Source organism: Notothenia rossii, assembly GCF_949606895.1.
Source record: "Notothenia rossii genome assembly, chromosome: 2".
NCBI lineage: Eukaryota > Metazoa > Chordata > Actinopteri > Perciformes > Nototheniidae > Notothenia > Notothenia rossii.
In genome coordinates, this window is record NC_136904.1 from 4,320,499 (window position 1) to 4,348,453 (window position 27,955).

The 27,955-nt window shown below is 39.3% G+C and overlaps 1 protein-coding gene across 1 annotated transcript; it reads left to right on the plus strand.

Moving 5' to 3' along the window:
- Positions 1-1,050: 1,050 nt before the first annotated feature.
- Positions 1,051-27,846, plus strand: LOC307029060 (semaphorin-7A-like). The gene is made up of 14 exons (XM_079664643.1): positions 1,051-1,203; positions 4,638-4,771; positions 5,094-5,162; positions 5,245-5,340; positions 6,965-7,073; positions 8,992-9,096; positions 9,175-9,317; positions 10,400-10,578; positions 13,110-13,212; positions 14,116-14,311; positions 17,530-17,645; positions 18,921-19,066; positions 22,774-22,850; positions 25,884-27,846. The coding sequence occupies exons 1-14, from the start codon at positions 1,101-1,103 to the stop codon at positions 26,234-26,236; spliced, it is 1,929 nt and encodes a 642-aa protein (XP_079520769.1). The 5' UTR covers positions 1,051-1,100; the 3' UTR covers positions 26,237-27,846.
- Positions 27,847-27,955: the final 109 nt, after the last annotated feature.

Below are 27,955 nucleotides of genomic sequence, written 5' to 3' on the forward strand. Positions count from 1 at the left end.
TAAACCCTCAAACCCAATAGAAAGAGGTGTGCTATTAAAAATAGAAATCTGCAATAGATTTGGAGTCAATAGGTCACAAGACTTGGAAGCTTTTAAACTTTTTTTTTCAATGAGAAAACCCCTGAATGTTTGTTACAATATTCATAATCACTTACAGTAATTATAAAAGAAACGCCCTTTTCCTATAGAAAAGTGTTTGTTTTGAGTTTAGAAACTAATCATTGAGGAATGAAATCCAATTAAGAGAGGTATGTCCAACTTGTTCAGTATCTGCCACAATTTGGTCACATCAAAATGGAGCTACATACTTAATTATAAAATGCTTATTTATTCAAAAAAGATTTACATATAAAATTGAAAGAAATATGTTACAATTAAAAAGAGTGGTCTCTAATTTTCTGTGTTGATATATTAATAGTCAATGATATGGCAGCTATTGAAAAAACAGCAATTAACTATTAACTCATATTTTTCAGTGATCAAAAAGGTGCGCCACACAATAGGCTACATGCTTATTACATTTCTTTAGTGCATTTTGTACTAATATGAGAAAGTTGGCACGGAGGGTATTTAAATTAACATTGTCTTTACATCTCACTCGTCACTTGTTGACGGTCGCTAACCAAAAGAGAAGCACAGTGAATGTCTGTCGTTGTATATCCATCATAAACTAACTTTAGCGGTGTTGAATCTTTTATCGTTTTATTATCCATCCGTCTTTTATTATCTCATGGGAGTGACGTGATAGGAAGGAATGAAAGGCATTATTCAAAATGAACCTGCACACATTGCCACGCAACCTGTTTCAACTCTCTAGTCGCACAATTATATTATTTATGACATAAAAGATAGGGTAACTAGATCCCTCGTATCCCTCCGCACTCAGGAAATAAAGAAACGTTTTTTCTTTTTATTAATGTTAAATCCTGAGATGGTAGATGTACTCAGATCTTGGAATTTAAGATAATCATGTGATTGGTTAATGCTTATTTGGGGGGTGGAGTTGATCAGCAGACAAACGCACTAACTCTCAACACATCCTCACGCCCTGCAGCAGTGTGTTTCCGTCCGAGCAGAGCCTCACACACTTCACAGGAAGAATGCTTCTCTTATTATTTAAACTTTATTTATTATGTTCCCGCCTTCACACTTTAACCGAGGCGACCTCAAAGTCTGCAGCCAGGATGACCTTCACTCTCAGAGGTAGGAAACCCTCCGCATCCTCTATCCTGCCTGGACGCATGGGACGCGGGGATAAACCATGTTTGTCCTCCTTGTTAATCTGAAACACACAGGGATCACAAGACAGGCATGAGAGAGCTGCTTTAATCTCTAAAGTGATTCTCTGGCACCAAATTCAGAGGATTCATGCAGTTTTTGTCCTTCACTAGGATTTAATGTAAGAGGAAACTGTGTGTTAGAGGAACACATTTAAATCAGCAGAGCTGGAGAAGTACTCAGATCTTGTACTTGAGTAACAGTAGAAGTACTCAGATCTTGTACTTCAGTAAAAGTAGAAGTATCAGATCTTGTACTTGAGTAAAAGTAGAAGTACTCAGATCTTTTAGTTGAGTAAAAGTAGAAGTACTCGGATCTTGTACTTGAGTAAAAGTAGAAGTACTCAGGTCTTGTTCTTGAGTAAAAGTAGAAGTACTCAGATCTTGTACTTGAGTAAAAGTAGAAGTATTCAGGTCTTGTTCTTGAGTAAAAGTAGAAGTAATCAGATCTTGTACTTGAGTAAAAGTAGAAGTACTCAGATCTTGTACTTGAGTAAAAGTAGAAGTACTCAGATCTTGTACTTGAGTAACAGTAGAAGTACTCAGGTCTTGTTCTTGAGTAAAAGTAGAAGTAATCAGATCTTGTACTTGAGTAAAAGTAGAAGTACTCAGATCTTGTACTTCAGTAAAAGTAGAAGTATCAGATCTTGTACTTGAGTAAAAGTAGAAGTATTCAGGTCTTGTTCTTGAGTAAAAGTAGAAGTAATCAGATCTTGTACTTGAGTAACAGTAGAAGTACTCAGGTCTTGTTCTTGAGTAAAAGTAGAAGTACTCAGATCTTGTACTTGAATAAAAGTAGAAGTACTCAGATCTTGTACTTGAGTAAAAGTAGAAGTATTCAGATCTTGTACTTGAGTAAAAGTAGAAGTACTCCGATCATGTTCTTGAGTAAAAGTAGAAGTATTCAGGTCTTGTTCTTGAGTAAAAGTAGAAGTACTCAGATCTTGTACTTGAGTAACAGTAGAAGTACTCAGGTCTTGTTCTTGAGTAAAAGTAGAAGTACTCAGATCATGTACTTGAGTAAAAGTAGAAGTACTAAGATCTTGTACTTGAGTAAAAGTAGAAGTACTCAGGTCTTGTTCTTGAGTAAAAGTAGAAGTAATCAGATCTTGTACTTGAGTAAAAGTAGAAGTACTCAGATCTTGTACTTCAGTAAAAGTAGAAGTATCAGATCTTGTACTTGAGTAAAAGTAGAAGTATTCAGGTCTTGTTCTTGAGTAAAAGTAGAAGTAATCAGATCTTGTACTTGAGTAACAGTAGAAGTACTCAGGTCTTGTTCTTGAGTAAAAGTAGAAGTACTCAGATCTTGTACTTGAGTAAAAGTAGAAGTACTCAGATCTTGTACTTGAGTAAAAGTAGAAGTATTCAGGTCTTGTTCTTGAGTAAAAGTAGAAGTACTCAGATCTTGTACTTGAGTAAAAGTAGAAGTACTCAGGTCTTGTTCTTGAGTAAAAGTAGAAGTACTCAGATCTTGTACTTGAGTAAAAGTAGAAGTATTCAGGTCTTGTTCTTGAGTAAAAGTAGAAGTAATCAGATCTTGTACTTGAGTAAAAGTAGAAGTACTTAGATCTTGTACTTGAGTAAAAGTAGAAGTACTCAGATCTTGTACTTGAGTAAAAGTAGAAGTACTTAGATCTTGTACTTGAGTAAAAGTAGAAGTACTCAGATCTTGTTCTTGAGTAAAAGTAGAAGTACTCAGATCTTGTACTTGAGTAAAAGTAGAAGTATTCAGGTCTTGTTCTTGAGTAAAAGTAGAAGTAATCAGATCTTGTACTTGAGTAAAAGTAGAAGTACTTAGATCTTGTACTTGAGTAAAAGTAGAAGTACTCAGATCTTGTACTTGAGAAAAAGTAGAAGTACTTAGATCTTGTACTTGAGTAAAAGTAGAAGTACTCAGATCTTGTTCTTGAGTAAAAGTAGAAGTACTCAGATCTTGTACTTGAGTAAAAGTAGAAGTACTCAGATCTTGTTCTTGAGTAAAAGTAGAAGTACTTAGATCCTGTACTTGAGTAAAAGTAGAAGTACTCAGATCTTGTACTTGAGTAAAAGTAGAAGTACTCAGATCTTGTACTTGAGTAAAAGTAGAAGTACTCAGATCTTGTACTTGAGTAAAAGTAGAAGTAATCAGATCTTGTACTTGAGTAAAAGTAGAAGTACTTAGATCTTGTACTTGAGTAAAAGTAGAAGTACTCAGATCTTGTACTTGAGTAAAAGTAGAAGTACTCAGATCTTGTACTTGAGTAAAAGTAGAAGTACCAGAGTGTAGGAATACTCTGTTACAGTAAAAATCCTGCATTCAAAATGTTCCTCAAGTGAAAGTAGAAAGTATTCTCATCAAAATATAGTGAAAGACAGTAAAAGTAGTCGTTGTGCAGATTGGTCCATTTCAGAATAATATATATGATATGCTTTATAATGATTGATCATGAAAGTGTTCTCAAAGCTGGTAAAGGTGCAGCTAGTCTGAATGACTTTGTATTCTGCAGGGTAGCTGGTGGGTTTACTCCAGGTGGAACTAAAGTCTGATTTAACACTTGATTATATTTCACATCATTCATCCAGATCTGTAAAGTAACTAAAGCGATTAAATACACGTAGTGGAGTAGAAGTACACCATTACCTCTGAACTGTAGTGGAGTAGAAGTACAAAGTATAGCCACAATGGAAATACTCTAGTAAAGTACTTCAAAAGGATACTAAGTAAATGTACTTAGTTACTTTACACCACTGTGTATTCGTAGTATCTGAATAAATTGTCTTGTATTGTCTCCCATGGGAGAATTGCTGCATCACGAACAGACATCACATCGGTCTTTGTCCATTGTAGTAATACAATGCTGCATTGATTAGGAGTCACAGGACCATATTACATTGAAGCTATTTAAAATAAATTTGACTTGCTAATAGGAAACTGGAATTCTCATTACAATATACATGGAAAAATAGAGAGAACTACTGCATTCCTATAAAAGAAAAGGCTTTTGGTTTGCCATCTCTGTAAAAAAAAAGGCGATCTATCAAGTAAATGTTGAGATGTTTACTGTACAAGTGAAATATTTGAACTTCTGGTAACACTGGTGGGAAAAACCAGAGGATTTCCAAACTTGAGGGGATGTTTTGTCAGAGGGTCGATAGCACGTGTACCAAATGTTGAGAAAATGCATCCAAATGTCCTTGAGATATTAAACAAAAAAGCTAAATGTAAAGTAAATGTAAGCACTGGAGAAAAACGATGAATGCAATATTTGTTGAGGAAATATCCGTCTGAACGGAAGTGGTGGAGCAACATTTGCACTCACTGTTTGCTGTATATACTAAGGTGTGTTCAAGGTATGTATCCTTTAATATGTTGTGTTGCAGAGACCGCAATGAAGAGGTTTCCTCTCCTCGGACACCATGCACCTGCAGGGATTGTTCTGGAAAAAGAGCCGAACACGGTCATATCTGCTGAACAGGAACACCTGAAATCATTCAACTTCCAAAACCCTCACGAGGTAAAATACATCTCTGACACTGTTTGAATGACATTAAGTACATATCTGCAATCGACTAACGCATGGCATGAGTTTTTATAGTGATGCAAAACAGTCCAAGAGTCCTAATTAAAAGCATTTAAGCGTACAATAATTCACACTTTTCAACTAAAATATCACTCACATTAATGCATTATCCACATACAACCTACACTTTGAAATGTAAGCTTTAGCCCCTTCATGCTACAAAAATGTATACAAACGGTATCATACTAACAATACCATAAATGATATAAAAGTGTAAAAATGACTGACACCACAAGGCATTTTATTCTCCTCCCAGACTCCAGTAGAAATACATGTACCGTGGACAGAGTGCAACAAAAGTGATCCTCAGCAGACAGTGAAAGCGGTAAAAAAAATGAAAGCAAAAAGCAGACTGTTAAACGTTGGTGGGATTGGATTGTAAAACCATAAACACTCTTTTCATTTAGGATTGCAGCTTTAACATTTATCTTGTCCAGAAGATGGAAGCTAACAAGTTGTTCCTGTGTGGAACCGATCGGGAGAGAACGGCATGCTGTGATATGGTGAGGTTCTGCAGAGAGTATGGTCCTGAGACGGGAGTGACATCACTATGTACGTGATACGCTAAGGGGCGGGACATCTCTAAGTGGGAGAGGACTCTTTAAAGTAGAGACACTACATACTGATATACACCTGAACATCAGCAGGAAAGGACTCTTTAAAGTAGAGACACTACATACTGATATACACCTGAACATCAGCAGGAGAGGACTCTTTAAAGTAGAGACACTACATACTGATATACACCTGAACATCAGCAGGAGAGGACTCTTTAAAGTAGAGACACTACATACTGATATACACCTGAACATCAGCAGGAGAGGACTCTTTAAAGTGGAGACACTAAATACTGATATACACCTGAACATCAGCAGGAGAGGACTCTTTAAAGTAGAGACACTACATACTGATATACACCAGAACATCAGCAGGAGAGGACTCTTTAAAGTAGAGACACTACATACTGATATACACCTGAACATCAGCAGGAGAGGACTCTTTAAAGTAGAGACACTAAATACTGATATACACCTGAACATCAACAGGAGAGGACTCTTTAAAGTAGAGACACTACATACTGATATACACCTGAACATCAGCAGGAGAGGACTCTTTAAAGTAGAGACACTACATACTGATATACACCTGAACATCCGCAGGAGAGGACTCTTTAAAGTAGAGACACTAAATACTGATATACACCTGAACATCAACAGGAGAGGACTCTTTAAAGTAGAGACACTACATACTGATATACACCTGAATATCAGCAGGAGAGGACTCTTTAAAGTAGAGACACTACATACTGATATACACCTGAACATCAGCAGGAGAGTACTCTTTAAAGCAGAGACACTACATACTGATATACACCTGAACATCAGCAGGAGAGGACTCTTTAAAGTAGAGACACTACATACTGATATACACCTGAACATCAGCAAGAGAGGACTCTTTAAAGTAGAGACACTACATACTGATATACACCTGAACATCAGCAGGAGAGGACTCTTTAAAGTAGAGACACTACATACTGATATACACCTGAAAATGTACATAATATGCCCGCTTTAAGGAACATTTGCATCTTGCAGCTTTCACACATAACCTGGTAAAACTAGAATAAGGTGGCAAGACCAGCAGCACAATAGGTCCTCTTTAAAATAGGTAAGATATAAGGAACACAGACACATTACAATATAAAATAATTACATTTCAGATTACAGTTACAGATTAAACTTTAAGAAGTCCCAAGACCTTTAGTGTATTTAAGTTTAGATATTTTAATATTTTATGTTGTTGTTGACTCCCTGATAACACAGATTTTTGTAGTGTGATTTATCTCATTCAATACACTGGTTGATTTAATATGTCACACAGTCAGTCGTTAAGCACATTAAACAATAAACATGCATTGTGTAAAAGATTCAGTCAGCTTCAGACGGCCATCGCTGGGAGAGCTTCACTTCCACTGTGTCACTTCTTCTTCTGTGTTTGTCTCACGAAAAAGTAAATTAACTTCTGCTTTTATTTACCTGTGAGATGCACCAGCTTTTGTTAATTTGGTATACTAAATCTCTAAATAACATCTGTTTCGCACAATGTTTTCTGTCTGTTTTCCTCTAGGATTTATCAGAGAAGACCCCCAGGTGCATGTCCTCTGCAAAGATCCAGAAAATAAAAAGGAGTATACAGGGTTTCATCATAAAGGAAGGAGAACCAGCCGCTCTCGTGGGTGAGTTTCCGTACACAAAGTCTCTGCTTTCTGATTTCCTAAACTGTATTTACTTTATTTATGCATATTTGGTACTTCTAGTTAAGTTAGATATTGAATGCATGTCTTTCAAGTAAATCCACACTGGGATATTGCTTCTTTTAAGTAATAGTTACATATCTTAATACTTCTTTCACTACTGATAGAGATATAAGATGCGATATGATAAGAGTACAAATATTAAGACACGATACATGGAAAACAATAGCATAGCATCACGATTATCCTTTTTAATATTCACTCTACACTCCCTTTTTGTCAGAGGACAGATAGTATGTTGGTGGTGGAGCAACACTTGCATCCACTGTGTAATGTCTAAGACATGTTCAATGAAAGTTTGACCTTTGCACACCCATTGTTTATCCTGCAATATCTTTTATTGTAGAGCAGGGGTCGGCAACCTTTTTGATATGAAGTGCCATTTAAAAAAAAAAAATGTTATCAGCGTGCCGACAATCGAGAATTATCAACGGCGGGGGGGGGGGGGGGTGTGGTGAGGAGCTTGACGCTCGTGAACTATCAGCCGGATGGCGGGGGAGCCTCGCTGCGGAGAAGCAGTGTGTGGACCTGTCAACGAAACTTACACATTTACCACATTTAAATAGTTGGTTTAAACGGCATAATAATAAGGACGATCGTCCGTTCTGTGATTCTCCAGAGCACACATGCTATGATATTAGGGTCATGCAAAGTGAGATGAGATCGCTGTCCCTTTAAGAGAGAGAGAGAGGTGTGGCTTGTGCATGTGTGTTTGTGGATGGCAGAGCGACAGTGAGGGGGGCACGTGTGTATGTTTCTGGAAGTGAAACGAGGAAGCAGAAAAACAGAGGTCCGTGATGTATTTTGTGAAACAGAAGAACAGCTAAATAAATGCAACGGCCTCCCAAGAAGAGCTCGCCTCTCTCCAGTCATTTAAGCTGAAGTGGGTTATTGAACCTGAAGCTTGTTGTTGCTGCCCTCCTCGACTACGGTCTGGGAGCCGACAGGAAAGTTCAACACACAGATGGCCAGTCCGCCCCTTTGTAGCATATTATTTCGATGAGCAGATCGCCACTGGGCTTTCAACTAAAGACACAGCCACACAAAAACTGCGTCATTTGTACAGCTCCTTATGGGTACTGCAATTAGTGCTTTCCTCCGTGGTGAAACGATCAGCACTGCACCACGGAGGAAAGCGGCAGAAAGTCAGCGGGGCTGCGTTGCATATGACTTCCTTCTGCAGGTAATCGCGCTCTGGCTGCGGTCTCGTTCAGGATCCGAAAATACAATTTAAATATTATTGCACACTTATTCCTAGTGTGCCACTGGTTACGGTGCCGCGTGCCAGGGGTTGCCGACCCCTGTTATAGAGGGTGCAATGAAAAGGTCTCCACTCCTCGGACACCATGTTATCTTAATACTTATTTCACTACTGATACCGATATGATATGATACGAGGACAAATATTAAGACACGATACAAGGAAAACGAACATCACGATGATACCTTTTGAATATTGACACTACACTCCCTCTGTCTTCACATTACATGTTACTTGTTAGACGCTTTTATCCAAAGCGACTTCCATACTCAATACTGTGGACAATCCCCACAGGAGCACTTTGGGGTGAAGTGTCTCAGGGACACAACGACATGCTGACTGCAGTGGGGTTTGAACCTGTGCTCCCCTGATCAGAACACCAACGCACAACCCACTGCACCACACGCCTCCCATCCTTCACAATCCTATTAAATCTTCTAAACAAGTCTTGCTTATCAGAGAGCAGTTTTTCATACAGGAGAGACTGCATGTCATTTAAAAAGGGCATCTGATACAAACCAAAAGCCCCTCGATGGTGTTGTGATAACTTTCTAAAAATAACACCTTGTGTGTTTGCAGAATCAGCAGACAGTAACCTCTACGTCACATACTCTGGATCTAAAGGTGATGTTGGCATCCACAGGTTTGGGAGGAACAGAGTTGGACCCACGATTCACGATAGAGGTAAATGCTTCGAGATGTTGGGTTCATTAAATGATGTTAGCCCAGATTATTAGACTCATATTGACTTTCCGTCTTCAGAGCAGCACTATGTGGGTTTGGTGCCCAGCAGACGGAGAGATGACCCCCTTCAGGGCAAAGTGTTCGGCTTCTATAAGGAGAAAAACAAAGACCCAGGCCTGTACAGTGATATGTGGATCCCCTTTGTGACCCGAGTGTGCATGGTAAGACCTGCAGGACTAAATAATAAGGATTGCATATTTAATTTGTAATGTTTGAAGCTAGATTTCAAGAATAGCAACACTCTTTTAGAAGCAGATATGTGCACAAAATAGCTTGGGTTGAAATTGAAGCCATAAAGAGTGTTGAGATCAGTGGTCGTGAACAGGATGTTGATTTTTTCAATCTTTTTAAAAATAACTTGTAAAGACCTCATTTCCTTTGAAACTACTTGCAGTTTAGATACCTCAAAATATACCCTCTCTCTTTCTGTGTCATGTTTAAAAATCTCCTGTACAAACTGAATTCGGTGAAGTGTTTTTCTCCTAAATACAGTACGCTAGAATTGCAATTTAAAAAAAACCCTCTGGTCAGTCAGAGGACATTTGTGTTACTTCTGCCCACTTGAAATAGCCTGTTGAGATCTTTTTTTCCAGTCAAACTATTTTAATATTGTTTTTATTCTTGTTCTGTTAAGCACGGAAGGAAAAAACTGACATTGCGATATTTTCTTCCCCTACGATATATATTACGATATGAAAAAATACAGGAATTGAAGAAAAGACCGTTTTTCCCCCCCCGTAAACCATCCTTTCTTGAACTGTTATGCTATACAATTTGTATTTTTCTAACTATATTTAACCGGATGAAGGATTTCAGTCACGGACGTCAGAGCAACAAGCTAAGCTAGCTCGGTTAGCAGCGCCGAACTGCCCTGGAGAAACACATGGAACTACTTTATTCAGTGTTTCTACTTTTAATCACCGGGTCCGTTTGCTTTGGAGATTTGATTGTGATTGGTGGTTTGCTGTCACTCACTCAAGTACCTCTGACATGAGAGCCGCGCAAGTTTTACTTTTGTAGCAAGCAGCAAAATAATTGTAACATGACGTGTTTGAGTTAATTTGCCTACTTAATATCCTAAAAAAAACAACATCAAAAAATCGCACCTCCTGCGACGTGAATATGCGCATATCGCGATTCTCGTCACGACAGGATATATCGTGCAGCCCTAATTCATTATATATGCTGCAAATGACTCATTGCACGTGCATTTTCATCGAGTAATCAATACACTTTCTTCCAGGGAGATCGTGGCGGTCCGAAGAACTTTCTGCAGTTCAGCTGGACGTCCCAGATGAACGCTCGGCTGTTCTGCGGAGAGCCTGAGAGCCGAAGACATTTCTCTGAGCTGGTGGATGTAGCTACTGTGGAGAAAGATCACTGGGAGGACACCAGAGTCTACGCACTCTTCAGAAATGAATGGTAGGAACCCGTTATCATGCATTCAAGTGAGGGATAACGCAAGGCAAGTTTATTTATATAATCATATTTGTCGTTGTTTTTCTATGTTTTGCATGGGATTAGTTTTGTTAAATTAAAAGTATTTAGCTTGACTCAGTTTTTCTCTTGAACTCTTACGGCCCGTCCACACTACAGCTTCAAAAAAAGCTTGCCGACGGGCGTGTCTGAAGCTAGACCAACAACCAATCACATGAATCTCCCGCCCCTGACACACGAGCAGCGGTTTGATTGGCTAGAGCTTGTACTGGCATATGATTTGATGATTCCATTCAAAGTGAATGGGCAGACGCGTTGGAAACCGTTTTTGAAGCTGTCGAAGCTGTCGTGTGGACGGGCCGTGAGTTTTGCTTGATTCTGAGAAAGTGTTGCTTTATCTTTATGACAAGCTGCAGGCTCACTTGAAAAGAAAAGCGGCACGGCGGTTCTTCCTCTGAGAAAAGGTGTCACTTTGGATGGTGGGCCCATCTACTGGAGCCTTGGTGCACCTTTCACCTCAAGGCAATTCAAAGTGCTTTACAAAAATGAAAGACATTAAGAAACATTTTATCAAAGGGCCTTTAAGAACACTAATTTCAAAGCAAAGATTATAAAACATGGTACATGAATTAAAGTGACAGAGCAGTGTGAGAAACACACATCTGAAGTGTTCAGCTCTGACTCTCAATCATTGCTCACTTTTTAGCAGAAATAGTTTTCTATGACCTCACTTTCTTTCTACTTTCTTTGTTAACTTATCCTTTAGTTATTTCAAGTGTGTCATGCTAAACGAAGGCCCCTTTGGAAAGTTATAATCCGACCCCATGGTACCTTTTAGTTTTCGCCAAAACTATTCCTCTTTTTTTAAATACATATTAATTAAGTTTACCTTGTCTCTATATTAATTTAGTTGATTTTAAGTTGATCGTATTGCTTACACTAAGAAAAAATGGTTCACACCAACGGCTGTTCACATTTTCTTTACCATTGGACCAGTTTTTAAACACAAACCAGAAACCATGACCTTGTTCCTGTTAGTGTTTACTTCCTGTCTGTCTTCTTCTGCTGTTCCTCTAAGTGATTCCTTAGCAATCAGAATAAAGTGTTCAACTCAATATGCACAAAAGCTACAGCATAGTTTTGTCCATGGACATCTGAAGTCCCAGGCTCCTCCCAACAATTCAATGCACAAACGATATACCTAAGACTTATCGTAAAAATACTGCAATAAGTAATATACATAAAACCGTGCAAGGGACACAATGGTGCAATTTAAATGCAGATATATGTCAACGATATACATGTAAAATGGGGTAAGACAAAACGAAGCAAGTGTCTATATTTAGGTAGCCTCTGCACGAGCCGACCCAAATGTGTTTTTTCCTGACATACAATCCATATTTAACTCATGACTACATTTAACAATCATCAGCTTAAAGTCGGCCACAATGCTGAGAGGTGAAAAGCCAGCATGACTTTGCGGCTACAGAAACGTAACTTTAAATGACGGCAGCACTGATCGATGTTTTCTGTTAACATTGTCTTAAGCATTAACCAGTCTTTAAACGCTGTCAGAGCCCAGACCTTGGTCCTATTCGTGTTTACTTCCTGTTTGTCTTCTTCTGTTGATTTATCCGTCGTCCAGCTCTCTGTCCTCTAACCTCTTTTCTTTACTGAGGACAGTTTAGCCATCATGAATCCAACGTTTCCTGCTCTCCAATTAATATAAAGTGAAGAATCAAAAAGTATTCCCTGGTGTTTTTCTGATGTAGGAAAAGTTTGGTGTCCAAAGATGACGTTTAGTATACAGGACTTCTTTCTGCGGATTGATATGACTGCACAAAGTCTGTTCTGCTTTAGCAACGGTCTGTTATTGAAAATTAACAACCTCTGGAATGTTTAAATTGACCAATCAGAATCGCGTATTCAAATAAGCCGTGTCATAAGAAAGGATATTATATAGTAAAATGCAGAAATAGGCAAAATATATTAATGTAAAGCAGAGTAAGATTAAATACAAGTAGAATATAAAATGAAATACTAAGAACAGTTTATATGGACTCGAGTCACCTTTGCATGATCCTAACCAAATGGGTTTTTTCCTGAAATATAATCCCCATTTGACTCATGACTACACGTCCAGCATCATCAGATTAAAGTCAGCCACAGCGGTGAGAGATGAAAACCAGCATGACTTTGCTGTGGTGTACTTTATTAAAACTGCAGAGTCAATGCTTATGTCAGCTAATTTATCCAAAAGTAAACAACCACACTGGTGTGAACTTCTTTCTGTGGACTGATGTCAGTAACACTTTGATCTCATGGTGGTCCATGGGATCAAAGTGTTACTCACATACACTGTATGCACAAAAGAGTTTCTTGGTTAGTTCCTTTTTCCTAATCTTGGTTTCTGTATGCTCAGCTGTCTCACAACTTTTAACTGACCTCCCACAGTTCCCTGTTGCTGCAGATGTGTGTGTGTGTGAATCAGCTGATGAGTGTGTGTGTGTCTGCAGGGGGATGAGTGCGGTGTGTGTCTACACCATAAGAGACATTGAACGCATCTTCAGATCGTCCACATTTAAAGGCAAAGACCGCCAACCCGGCAGGTCCAGAGCGGTATGTGTCAACAACAACTGAAATAATAACTTTAAGAAATAGTTCCCGGTATCATTATAACTGCTAGCTTTCAAACTATGTGCATGAATACAGACACAAAGTAGAAGATTTATTTAATTATGAGTAAAAAACATGATAATTCAACGTCTGCACTTCTTGGATAATTATGACTTTTTTATCTTTTCAAATCATAACCATTCATATGTTAAAAATAACTTTACATTTAAGAAATGCATAATCATTGTTCTCTTTTTTTGGTATTTTAAAACCACCACACACACACACACACACACACACACACACACACACACACACACACACACACACACACACACACACTGCCTAACACTGCGGTTAGGAAGTTCTTTTTCTGGTTTTTAACAATAGTAAGATGTGTATCCGCTATAAGTGACGAAGCGCTCCAACATGTCCTGGAATTTTTCTAAGTCTATGATTCACCTGAAACAAAGCCTCAGGAATGTCACACACACACAACATAATCTCCTCCTTGGTTTTAATGAACTGTATGCGTCTAATTTGAGCCTAATTGGATGTTTGTAGCCATTCAATTAATTGTAAAATATCTCAGGTACCATTTTAAAAGTGTTTTTATCTAGAAGTCAGCCGAAAACATTTACCCATTAGACAATATGACGGTGACACTGTGTGTAACTGAATCTCCAGCATTTAAAGAAACAATCAGGACTTTTAAATCTAATCTTCTGTTATTAATCACTTCAATTGAAGAGCCAGCTTTTGTCTTCTTCTGTCTGAAATCTAGAAACAAAATCCTACTTTATTTAAAAAAAACGGCCACATTTTGCATGAGAAAGCTAGCGGGGCATACCAACAGTAGGTGAACCGTCATTAAACATGTGCCGTAACATCATACTTCCCCTTCAGTGTGTCCAGGACAGCAGCGCGATTCACATGGACATCCTGAACAAGATCAAGGAGAACTCGGAGATGGAGGAATGGGTTCGGCCCGTCGATAACTCCGGTCCGATTCTCTTTAATCATCACAACTACACACACATCTACGTTGACGACTCTCAGAACAACAGGAGCGATAAACACACCGTGCTCTACCTCTCTCTACGTGAGTAATGTACATCTAAGATAACATAAGATGGGCCTTTATTTTTATTTGTTACATTTATTGTATTTTGAACATTGGACAAACATACAGTCACACATCGAACATTCAGGGAGAACTCAGATTGAAATGAAATAGGATCAAATAAAGTAAAGGAATGAGAATAAGCAAAATAACTTTAAATAATATATAAAAAACAAATAGCTAATAATAATACACATATTAGGGCAGAACGATTAATCGATTTTAAATCGAAATCGCAATTTTAAATGATGCGATTATCAAATCGCAAAGCCTGCGATTTTTTCTTTTTTGTTGTGTGTCAGTCATCCACACCAATCTGAAGTCCTGTGCTCCACATGTACCAGCCATTGTTAACCAATCAGAAGTGGCCCATGATAGAAGCTGATAGGCAGATTGATCCAATCACCTGACAAGTCTTTTTGAAAGTGCCTGCCCTTTTCCAAATGTCTTCCAATGGAGCTTTCCTAGATAGTTTGGTGAAACCACCTGAGCCAGGTTAGTGATGCTCCATCACATGTTTCTATCACAGGGTGAGTCTTAAACTGAAGCTTGACTTTAAAGCAACCCAACGGAAGTTTCATGTAAGTTTAGTTCTTTCACTCGTAGCTCGGGCTGCGGGGGTGCTAGAGACGGGAGCATGTTGATGCGACCTTCCTAGCCGGAGATATGGCCGCATTTTACAATAAACTTCCGTTGGGTCGCTTAAAAACAAATATCGCAAATCGAAATATCAGTCAGAAAAATCGCAATTAGATTATTTCCCAAAATCGTGCAGCCCTATACACACACACACACACACACACACACACACACACACACACACACACACACACACACACACACACACACACACACACACACACACACACACACACACACACACACGCCATAGTAAAATAGATATTATACCTTAATATGTACAACAATTAAAAAGACAAGTATAGAAGCATAAATCATTTCTATATTTAGAGATAGTTATTATTTTAGGCAGCGTTAGTATTATTCTTTATTCTTGATCAGTGTTTGACATTTATCAATTCCACTCATCAGTTTCCGCTAGATCACTCTCCAGGAAAAGTGTCCCCTATTTCCTTAAATGTATTTACTCTCCCTTTCACCACAGAGGTTAATTATTCCAAAGCGAGACACGATGCCAGATGGACTTTTATTGAGGGAAATGCAGGCGTTAAAGCAGCAACAGAATGACCGAGTACACATGACAATACACACCCGTTGTTCCTAAAATGGCTGCTATACTGGAAGAAAGAAGCATTTAAACAACCTTTGTTTTACATTTCAACTAACAAGAAGACTTAGCAGCTGTTACAAAGACTACTATAACTAGAGTCAGAACAAGACTGAACAAGACTCCGTTTAGAGACTGATAACCTGTAGTTGAACCAGGAAGAGATGTACAAGTATGCAGTACAAGAAGTACATTCAATACCCAAACAACAGATTGGATATCCTGCCTCTCCAGATGCAACTGATCCGTAAGAGAGGTCATTCGTGTTATTTGTGTTGGAGTTTTGATGTTATTTCCCACATGATGTTATGAGAGCAACACAAATAGTAGTTTCTATTTCACTTCCTTAAATAACATAACATGTGAATCATTGACTTATTTTACTCCTGAAAAACAAGATGAAGACATGTGAGACTTACATTCAAAACAATAACACAGAAGGTAAAGACATGCCGCAGTATATCATCAAATAATAAAGAAAGACTCATCCTTAGTTTCTTCCCGTTAAGTAGGTTAACACGGCACAGTAGGCCTCAGGTCATAATTGCCGTCCCTTAGGCACACTGATACCTCATTCACACCAACGGTGTTTCAGGGCCCGTTCGGAGCTGGAGCTTGAAAAGCACCAGGTTTTCCTGTTCACACCGCAGCGGAGCAGCCTCTTAGCTCCGGAATCCGTTTCGTTTCAAGCACCAAAAAATTGTCCGGCCAGAGCAAAAGCACCACATACGTCACGCTTACGTTGAGGCGGGGGCAGGGGCGGGATCAACTCCTGAACAACAACAACAAGCTGGCGTTTTATCCAGTTTGTACACAACGATAGAAAAACTTAACAAGCAGCAGTGGTCCACTGAAGAGACCAGCTACCTACTGGGAGTCTGGTCTTCCGAAGAGGTGCAGAGGAAGCTGGAGCACAATCGGCCATTTTTGTTGTCGGTGTCAGCTGTGAGGGGTTTCTGCGCGGTTTGGCTTTATGAAGCAGGCACGCAAACGGTTACGTCATGACGCAAACGATGACGCAATGACGCAGCACCAGTCGGACTCTGGGCAGTGTGAAAAGAGCCGGAGCTAAACTGAAGAACCGGTTCTGAACCTGAAAAGCTCTAGCACGGAGCTTGAACCGGAGTTGCGTTGGTGTGAATGAGGTATTACAGAGAGCCTAAGTTCACTTGGATTCATTGATAGTGTTTGCAGCTTCTGGTTGATCTGGTTTAGTGGATCAGGCGTCGAATGAATACGCTGAGAGAATATAGATAGATGAAATAAATGGCAATAGAAATCTCAAAACACATTTCGATCGTAACCCTAACGCTGGGTATGATTGATCTTTTACGTCAAGGTAACCAGTGCCAGTGAAATGTGGAGTCTAAAACTAAGTTCGATTCCTTTTCTTAAGTTTCTCATCCTTTAAAGTTGGATAACAGAGAGGAAAGGAGGTGAAATCACAATCTGACAACTTGTTTTTCCATCTCTTACATCTTTTGGACACCGACAGGGACCCAAACTATGTAAATTGTTGTGACCTTATCTCTTTTGAGAGTCAAGGTTAGGTGCATTTCGTCCCACAATCCTACCTTTTGAAGGCGCTGTTGTGAAACATGACACATCCTTAGGCTAACATGATTTCTTGGCGTCTTGCCACCTAGGATTCATTTGCGGGGTTTGGTAGATCCGGTTTGGTGTCAAATGAATACCCTGAGAGCAAATAGGTAGATGAAAGAGATGGCTGTGTTCACCTCGATTACTCATCCTCTATTGGCCAATAACCCTTCAGAGTAAACCATCATATCCTGCAGCTGTTCTTTCTCCTCTTACACATTTCCTCCGACCACTGCATGGGTTTCAATGGAGGAGTCATTTGGATGTGGGGAAACAGGAGTGGGTGGCTTTTCTTCTATGGGTGTGCTTTTCATGTTTGGATATTTAATCATTGTTTCTTTTTTTCGAACAGATAAGGGAAACATTCATAAGGTGGTGCAGAAGGAAACTCAGACTTTCGTCATCGCTGAGTATCAACCTTTCCACCACAGACACCACGTCCTCACCTTCCTCCTCCACCCCCCTACTGTGAGTAACTTGATATGAAACATAGTGAGAGTGCATGGGGTTATAGTGAGTCACAACATGGATAACTTACTTAGTAATATAGGGGTCAAATCAGGTCAAATTTATAATGAAAAGTTGTTTTATTTTTACATTTTCCTGGATAAGCACTGGATATGGAATACAAGTCTTTATTATAACGGATTTCTTTACATCAATTATTACTTGAATGAGTCACATGTCATTGTTAAATGTGATCTTATTGGGTACTATTTTTGTATTTCCTGTATTACTCTTTAAACCCCAATCATTTCCGAGGTCAACACAAAGAGGGATAAATGGTTGAACATGTAAATATAATATAAAAGCTAAAGAAGTTAGGAAATAAAAAAATACGCATTGTCTTTATCTTAATAGCCAATAAGATAGAAATAATATAAGATTATTTTTTTTATTAGATTAGATATGGCCAATTCTGCATCATTAATACCTTTTTACTTCTGGTATTTTGATGCTAATACCCATGCACTTTTACTAACGTACGTTATGAATGCAGGGCTTTAAAAAAAAAGATTGAAAGTATTTTTACACTGTTATTGCTTCTTACGGCCCGTCTACACTACAGGCATAAAAAAATCTTGAAGCTGGGCGTGTCTGAAGCTTGGCGATTTTTTGCGAGCAACGCGACCAACAACCAATCACATGAATCTCCCGCCCCCGACATACAAAGCAATAGCAATGTTAAAACAAAGTAAACTGGATATAAACTCTCCAAACAGGCGAAAACCAGTTTCACCCACTGTCTCTGCCACCTCCCTCCATGCCTGGTTCCTCCGGTTTGTATCCCGGTAAATAGTTCTGGTCGTAAAGAACCGGGTGATTTGCTACCGTAATTTCTCGTTTGGAATATGAGGAAATGAACTGCGGTCTGGCTCTCCCAGCTTGCACGCGGTTTGATTGGCTAGCGCTTGTACTGGCGGGAATTGCATAAACGAGATTTGATTGGCTGATGCCAAGCATCGAGCCTCAAAAGTTGAACATTGTTCAACTTTTGATGCCGATAGATGCTCGTGATGCTTGCAAAGCCATGCTCCCCTCCCCACAATGCAGTTTGGCGAAGATTAAAAATCTTCTACGTCACCCCATTCAAGTGAATGGGCGAAGCGTTGAAAGCATTTTTCGATGCCTGTAGTGTAGACGTACCGTTAATACCTCTTTCAGTCCGGACACTTTCTAATGACTTTGTCTTCTTCTTTGTTACAATAACCCCCCCCCCCCTCTGTACTGTGTGTTTTATAGATGAAGCTGTATTTGACCTCCGGGACTGAACTGGTGCAGCTGGATGTGGGAAACTGTGCCCAGTACGGAGACAGTTGTGGGGATTGTGTCCTCTCCAGAGACCCCTACTGCGGCTGGAACGGCTCCCACTGCACCCCCCACACTCAGTAAGAACCCCATCGTTATACACCTATGGATGTTTAAAGGTCCCCTATTATACTGTTTTTCATCAATATATTACAGGTCTCAGATATATCCAGAACCTGTCTCTGATTGGCTGAAACACCAAACAGATCTTTGCAGCATTACCCATAATCCCCTCTGTTTCAGCCCTGTTTCAAAAGTGCTGATTCTCATCTGATCTGTTACTTTAGATGAAAATAAGGAGCCCCTCCCCACGCCCCTCCACACGAGAGATTTGGTTAGAAATAACTCAATGGTGCTCTAGGAGGAGATTCAGGTGATAAGGGGGGGGGTTACCTTGGTTGGTGATTGGCTAATGGTTACACAAGACAACACATCGTTATGACATCATAAAAGGTTCGCGCAGGATCTTAAAAAGTCTTACATTTGGTAATCAGAATTTTAAGGCCGTAAAAAGTCTTAAATATGATCCAAAAAATTAGAAAGGTCTTAAATATGATCGGCTTTGAAAGGTACCTCTGTGTTGCGATCACGTCTAACTGTGTTTTGGGGGAAATGTCCAGGCTGCAAAGTAACCAGTACGGTAAGAGCCTTTTAGTTCCCCCCAACAAATTGTATTGAATTAAATCAACATGGAACCAGTAATCACTAACTTTGTATTCCCCCGGCCCCTTATCAGAGAACAGCCAGCTCGTAACCTAGCGACCAAGCTTCAGCTAGCGAGAGCACGCTCGTGAACCGTTGCGCCGGTGTTATCCATGCCCTTTATTTTGTAAAGCAAAAAGTCCCAGACATTTCAATGATCTGTTTGGAAACAATATCATTTCCTTTTTGGAGGGCATGCATAACACGGCATAACGCCGGAGCCTTGCTGCGGGGAAACTTTTGCGCTGTTCCGAGTTTGCTCTAATCTGTCAAAATGACTGACAGCTTTCATATTTTTCCGCCATTGTTAAAAAAAATCCGTCATAGACTGAAAATAATCGGTTAACACGACCACTGCCTCCGGGCAACGTTTGGGTGGGTCTACGTCGACCCTAAAAGTGGAGGTGTTGTCACACACACACACACACACACACACACACACACACACACACACACACACACACACACACACACACACACACACACACACACACACACACACACACACACACACACACACACACACACACACACACACACACACACACACACACACACTGCCTAACACTGCGGTTAGGAAGTTCTTTTTCTGGTTGTTAACAATAGTAAAACGTAAGATGTGTATGCGCTATAAGTGACGAGGCGCTCCGACATGTACTGGAATTTTTCTAAGTCCATGATTCAACATTCCTGCTTACAGATAAACAAACAAAAAAGATCACCTCCTTACCAGAAGCAATGAGTGCAATAACACCCAGCTTTGCGTCATCACTTCCCATAATGACTTATGTTGTTCATGATGGTTAAACTATTCATAACTCGACCTTCCACTCTAGTAAAAAGAGAATTGTGTATATTTTAAATGGTCCAAGCAAGATGATATTAAAGAGTCTTTTTAGGCCATTGTCACACAATCAGTAAATGACAGTTCAAATGATGCTATATTATTTCTAGTCAAAAAGACATTGCATTTATCTGGTTTCTTACTTACTGCCATCATTTTCATTTCTGAGGTCTCTTAACACTACTGAGTAAATTCTGCAGCCAAACTGGTTCAACACAGGATGTTTTACCAGATGTTAATTAGAAAGGGTACTCTGTGTGTTTTTCTTTTAGTAAAGCCTTGCACACATGGCTGTCAGGAGTTTCTGCAGCTAATCAGCAGACTAAAGGCTCAGCGTCACATGGTGTTATTGTTCTGAACAGACACTCAAAACCCGTAATGTTTGAATTTTTCTTTCACAAAAAAGTACCTCATTTTGACGGGGAGTAAATGTTATCAATAAATAAAGTATGTCATGGAATTTTTTTGCAGAACTTTATATCTATCAGGAAATAGAAGTAAACTAATCTCTTGAGGTTGTACACATTTTGCGTGTAGTTTATCAACCATCTGATCATGTGAAATGATAAAAGGGTTGCGTCTAAACAAGAAAACGTCGTTCTGATGAAAACTTTTAATATAACACGTATAAGGGAAATAGAAGAGTAGAAACACTACATACTGATATACAGCTGAACATCAGCAGGAGAGGACTCTTTAAAGTAGAGACACTACATACTGATATACACCTGAACATCAGCAGGAGAGGACTCTTTAAAGTAGAGACACTACATACTGATATACACCTGAACATCAGCAGGAGAGGACTCTTTAAAGTAGAGACACTACATACTGATATACACCTGAACATCAGCAGGAGAGGACTCTTTAAAGTGGAGACACTACATACTGATATACACCTGAACATCAGCAGGAGAGGACTCTTTAAAGTAGAGACACTACATACTGATATACACCTGAACATCAGCAGGAGAGGACTCTTTAAAGTAGAGACACTACATACTGATATACACCTGAACATCAGCAGGAGAGGACTCTTTAAAGTAGAGACACTACATACTGATGTACACCTGAACATCAGCAGGAGAGAACTCTTTAAAGTAGAGACACTACATACTGATGTACACCTGAACATCAGCAGGAGAGGACTCTTTAAAGTAGAGACACTACATACTGATATACACCAGAACATCAGCAGGAGAGGACTCTTTAAAGTAGAGACACTACATACTGATATACACCTGAACATCAGCAGGAGAGGACTCTTTAAAGTAGAGACACTACATACTGATATACACCTGAACATCAGCAGGAGAGGACTCTTTAAAGTAGAGACACTACATACTGATATACACCTGAACATCAGCAGGAGAGGACTCTTTAAAGAAGAGACACTACATACTGATATACACCTGAACATCAGCAGGAGAGGACTCTTTAAAGTAGAGACACTACATACTGATATGAACCTCTAAACTAACCCCATTATAACCCTTTAAAAAAAAAAAGTGATATTATTTTTACATTCTTACTTTAACATATGCAGCAACATGATAACAGACTTCAAATGAACCTTATCTGTAAACCAGACTTTTTTGCCAAAAGGAGTTCTTGTTAATGCAAAAGCATCAAATTAGATTTCTCAGTAATCCTTGTGCGTGTGTGTTTAATCTCTCTCTCTCTCTCTCTCTCTCTCTCTCTCTCTCTCTCTCTCTCTCTCTCTCTCTCTCTCTCTCTCTCTCTCACACACACCCACTTGATCCGCTCTGAGTAGAAGTGTCTAACTGAATCTATAGTGTTGCTCTGCAATGACTGCAAAAAGACCCCTTTAAGCCCCCCCACCCACTTTGCAGAAGTTGGTGCAAGAAAAGACCACTGTTACCTGATTTCTTATAAACTGATGAGGAGTTGAAATCACGCAATATTCTTTTAGGTTAGACCAGAAAGTAGAACAATACAGAAATCAATTCTACAGGTAATAAAAGCATGCAGTGATCTGTACTGGATCGAAAGAGAAACGGGTTCAGAGCTCTTCTATATTTTCTACAACTTGCATAACCTATTCTGATTGGTGCTTTTATATTTTTTAAGGTGTATTGTTGACAGTAAAGTCTTGTATGATATTAGGGCTGTTCAAATTGTGTTAATAGCTCAAATCCATTGTAACCAGGTTGTGTACTATCTAGTCAAATACTCTGCATTCACATTTATTTTTAATAAGCCATCCTCTTTCCCTCACAGAGACATGCTTCAGCACGTGAGCCGAGCAGACCACAACATCTGTGTGTCTTCAGGGACGGTTGGCCACTCTCCAACAGGTACGGAGATATTTGCACTGCGATCTGGTTTTAAATCAATAGCTGTGTCAGCAGAGAAATGTAAATGTTGTGCTGAAAAACAAGAAGTTGCTGTGGTGGGAAATGACGACACAGATAAAAACACATGTGACTGCAACGTCAGCTTGACGTGTACTAAAGTGGTTAATTAAAGTCACACAACACATGGTCAAACAGGTTAGTTATGAATATCGGGAAGTCTTATAATTTCATTTAGGAAGTTATTTATAGCTTCATCAAAACTACATTTCAGTTTAGTGTCGCATAGTTGTGGAAGTTCAAACATGCCAACCTTTCCAAATCCAAAAGAGGTAGGTTGTGCAAATGTGAACGCCCAAATAAGGTAATCAGAAGAAATGGAACCCCAGTAATTACATGTCAGTGTTTCCCATACATTGATTTAATTGTGGCGGGGCGCCACAATTAAATATCGTTCGCCACAAATGGATCTCCTAAAAAATGTTTTTTTATATATATATATTAATAATAATAATTTTGTTTTAGAAAAAAAGAATTAAAAAAATATATATATATTTTTTTGATGGTAATGGATAGTGAGGTGGGCTGATGATCGGAAGGTTGCGAGTTCAAATCCTGCCTGGAACATCATTACTAGTGTGCCCTTGAGCAAGGCACTTAGCCCTCGGTTACTCCGGGGAGGATGTCCCTGTAATTGGTCATTGTAAATCGCTTTGGGATAAGGCGTCTGCTAAATGCCTGAATTGTAAATAATACTTTTGGGAGAATAAATCCCACAGATCCTCAACTCCGGTGTGTCTCACTCATTAACAACGCAACACAGAGCAACAAGAACGTTGGGGGGTGGGGGGGGGGGGGGGGGGTGCGGTGCCCCCACAAATAGAATCAAGTTCTGTGGGAAACACTGCATGTATAATAAACCATGTATTTAACATATATTGCATCATTTTATGCATTCTTCAGAAAAAGTGGTAGTTTGGTAAACAGTGACATCAACGACATGTCTGTAAAATGCCCGAAAAGTAAAAGAATGGGAGATAAATATCCCAAAGTCTCCACATTTTATAATATTTTTAATGTGTTTCTGGTCCTCTTTCAGTTGAGACAGTGTAGATGAAGGATGCGTCAGGATGTAGAACTCTTGAGTGAACATTGGATAAAGCCAGGTTCCTGGAAAAGGATGGAAACTGCTAGTCGCTAAACTAAGCTAAAAGGCTACTGGGTTTATAACACACAGGAATGAGAGCGGATTTGATCTGTTATCTACCAAATGTAGTTTTGATGTTATCTACCACGTGGTTTTCTGCAACCTTACATCAGTAGATAGTCTGTAGTGCAGGCCGACAAACCAAATACTATTTTCTTTACTTTTATCCATTCCTTCCTGCAAGTTCTATATTTGTAAGGAGTTTCGGGGACAAGTCTGCGCACTCAGATGTGAATATGACACACATTTGCAGCTCTGCCTTGACTCTGTCGTCACGCACAGGAACACAATAGGCCTGTATTAGGATAACATAGATCTTTCTGTAGAAAGGATCATACAGTAATATGCAAATACTTTGCGCATTAATAACTGCCTTTAGTCAAAGTATACAGAGCTTTACATATGTCCCTGCCTGATAAGCTTAGTGGGTGCGGGAAGGCAGTCAAATGTGTGTTTCGGAGAGGTGTGCCTGCATAAATACTATATTTTAATTTTAGACACTGAGAGAAAATCAATCGCCTTCTCTCAACACATGCATATGTATCACCAAATGAACAGTATGGTCTTCAAACACAACTCATTTAAGCTCGCCTACCAAAAGTGTTTCTTCTAAAGATACTCACACTACTCTTATACCTTATTTCTCTCCAATTTCTTGTCTCTATATCCGAGAAATTAGATTTAAAGTTTTTCTCTTCTGCCACTGCGTCACGTCTTTCAGGCTTATTAAATATTGCTGTGTTTGTGTGGCGGATACTAAGACATCTTATCTCAACGCATGCCAGGGGTGCCCACACTTTTTCAGCTTGGGGCTAGTGGACTAAACGGCGGATAAACTGTGTTTGCGCTTCAGGTGAGGAGGTGAGGCCCCCTCATAACTGCATGAACCCGTATGGCACAATGCAACTCAGACTGGCTTACCTGTACGTCAATCAAGTGGCAAATGCACCCCTGCTTTAAATGATATGGGAAATTTGCAAAACGAATACCTGCCGCTTTCCAATAAGTGTGTGTTATCTTGCTGAACATCCAATGTTTTGCCCGCATGTCACTGCTATATTCAAATTTCATCCATGACCATGGTACCATATTTTGCTGCAGTTTAAAGAGCTTTAACCCCGTATTCTCTAAAATACTGAAAAATGTAGTCCTGCTGATTATTGTCCCAGTGTAGAGATCATTTTGTTCTACATTTAACACTTGAAATGATGAAGGCACTTCAAGTTAAAAGGTAGAACAAAATGTAAGTTTCATTTTTACCTCTTTACTCAAAATGTTATAAACCTTTCTACAAAACAAACCAAAACACTGACAACGAGGAATAGCTTGGGTACATATGAAACAAAATCAAACTAAAAAGAAAGCAGGTAGGAAACTAAATTAACCTCTGATTCAGTTCTCTATTCTCCTAATCCTGTTCTAGTTTCTGCCATCAACAAACAAACACTTCCTTATTACTATGAAAGGTCAACAGTATTTGTAAACCTAATACTACATCACTGTATATATTGTAATATACACATTTTTACATATTTATTAGACATTGCATAACAGTGACTGCACCCAGAACACAGCTTACAGTCACACTGTATAGAAGAGAGCCAACTGGTCCCACCCTCATCATCTAACATCCCCACCATTAAACCCCCTCGTCCTTAACCATTTAAACCCCTCCCCCTTTTACACTTCCTTTGCCCTCCAGAAATGTAAATCCTTAACATATGTCTCTGTTAAACACATACAAGACTAAAAATACAATGTAACGGTGTAAAAGGCAATCGGAGTATTAGAAGATATGTTTTAAATGATTGTATGTGTTCTCTTCTCAGTGAGTAAATATCCACCTGGTAGAGACGATGTGACGAAGAGCATCGAGCTCCCTCTGAACTCCAAATACTTCCTGCAGTGCCCAGTTTCATCTCATGAGGCCAGGTACACCTGGATCCACCTGGAGAGAAACACCTCCTGGAGCCTGGAGGATTCTCCGGGCCTCCTGCTGATCCCCAGGATGAGTCCGGAGCAGGAGGGCACGTACAGGTGTGTGTCGGAGGAGAGGGGGTTCACCCGAGTGCTGGCTGACTACACACTGCGGCTGGAGAGCAGAGCGGGGGTCAAAACATCAACATCTCTGCTGATGGGGCTCTGTGTGACCGCCGCGCTGATCCAGAGTCTGTCCTGTTAGTCCTCAGATATTATACTGGTGCAGCAATACAGTCCTGTATTCAAAACCTTAGAAAACAGATATTAGCTTCCAAAAATACGATTTGTTACATTTCAATGTTTCTCTGGGTAAAAGTGGGGTTCATTTCACGTTATCTACTCCTAATGTAGATCTCTACACCCTCAGATATACGACCGGAGTAGCAATACAACAGAGTTAATGTCCTGCATTCAAAGCCTTGAAAAAAAGGTATTAGATTAAAAAACAAGACTGAAAGTGTGTGTGCGTGTGTGTGTGTGTGTGTGTGTGTGTGTGTGTGTGTGTGTGTGTGTGTGTGTGTGTGTGTGTGTGTGTGTGTGTGTGTGTGTGTGTGTGTGTGTGTGTGTGTGTGTGTGTGTGTGTGTGTGTGTGTGTGTGTGTGTGTAAAATAAAATTAATATTTTGTGTAGAAAATGTGCCTTAGAGCTGAGATGTATCTAATTTATCTGAATCCTGTGTGTGTGTGTGTGTGTGTGTGTGTGTGTGTGTGTGTGTGTGTGTGTGTGTGTGTGTGTGTGTGTGTGTGTGTGTGTGTGTGTGTGTGTGTGTGTGTGTGTGTGTGTGTGTGTGTGTGTGTGTGTGTGTGTGTAGCTGAAAACTAGCACTTTTTTGTGTGTTCAGCCTTAACGAGGATAAATAATTTTGCTTAATTTAAACTCAACTTCTTGATTCCGTCCTAAAAGCAATTTGCAAAACGGCACACATCTTGGTGACGTTACCTCGTGAGTATTATTACATAACCAAAGATATACAATCATTATAAAGTTAATGCTTTTGCTAGCTTTAGTCACCAGAACATCGACAGTTTGACTATTTAAAACCATAGAAATGAATACAATTAAATGTATCTGTTACACTTGAAAGCTGTGAAATACAAATTGAGCAAGACTGAAATCTTTGAATTAAGAAATACATTTAAGTGGAAGATTAGGCAACTGGTTAAAAATCTAAACTGTGTCAGAAAAAAAAACCAAAAAACCGCATTTTATATGATTTTTTCCATAAAACAGTTTGCTGTGGGCCTTAAACTGGGTCAATTATGCCAGATGTTTGACACCTGTGTCAGCTTGCCTGAAACATGTTGAACCAGAGTCAGGGTACCTTTGATAGTCTGATGATGTTTGCTTGAGCAGTTATTTAGAAATAATTTACCACCATTTAAAGATCCGTTTCCTGTTTAATGTGAAATCCTGTCCATGCTGTAATATCCTGTCTTGCAATCTACCTCACACTTCCTTCACTGTTTCGACATTTTGTGTTTGTCGAAGGAGGCGGTTAGCACTTTATTTTCTTATTACAAATATGTGTGTTTAATATAAGAGTCTGAAGCTTCAGTTGATTAAAGTCCACAGGGTAGTTTTAGTTATAAGAACGAAAAAAACCACAACCAGCATTTTGTTTTATGGTCAGATTTCAGCCGGATAATGAAGCAATACATGTTTTCCATATGTTTCTGTGTTTAAAATGCCCTTTGGCTTATATTTATATGTAGAGGCTGCAAAAGATGGCGTACATGTTGATCTGTACAAATACTCAAGCTTTGCGTCTAATCTACTTTTGTAAAGACATTCTCAATAAAAACCTGTTCCGTACATGTGCATTGTTCCTTTTTCTTGCCAATGCAAATGCTTGACAGTAAGTGACATCAGTTCCTTAAAAAAAAAAGGATGTGAAATTACACCACGCTTGGCTTCCTCCCAC

Excerpts from the sequence above, each read along its gene's own strand:
- LOC307029060 (XM_079664643.1), top strand. The coding sequence starts at position 1,101 with ATGCTTCTCTTATTATTTAAACTTTATTTATTATGTTCCCGCCTTCAC. Across the intron at positions 4,772-5,093 it reads ACTTCCAAAACCCTCACGAG|ACTCCAGTAGAAATACATGT; the intron begins GTAAAATACATC and ends TTCTCCTCCCAG. Across the intron at positions 17,646-18,920 it reads TCCTCCTCCACCCCCCTACT|ATGAAGCTGTATTTGACCTC; the intron begins GTGAGTAACTTG and ends TGTGTTTTATAG.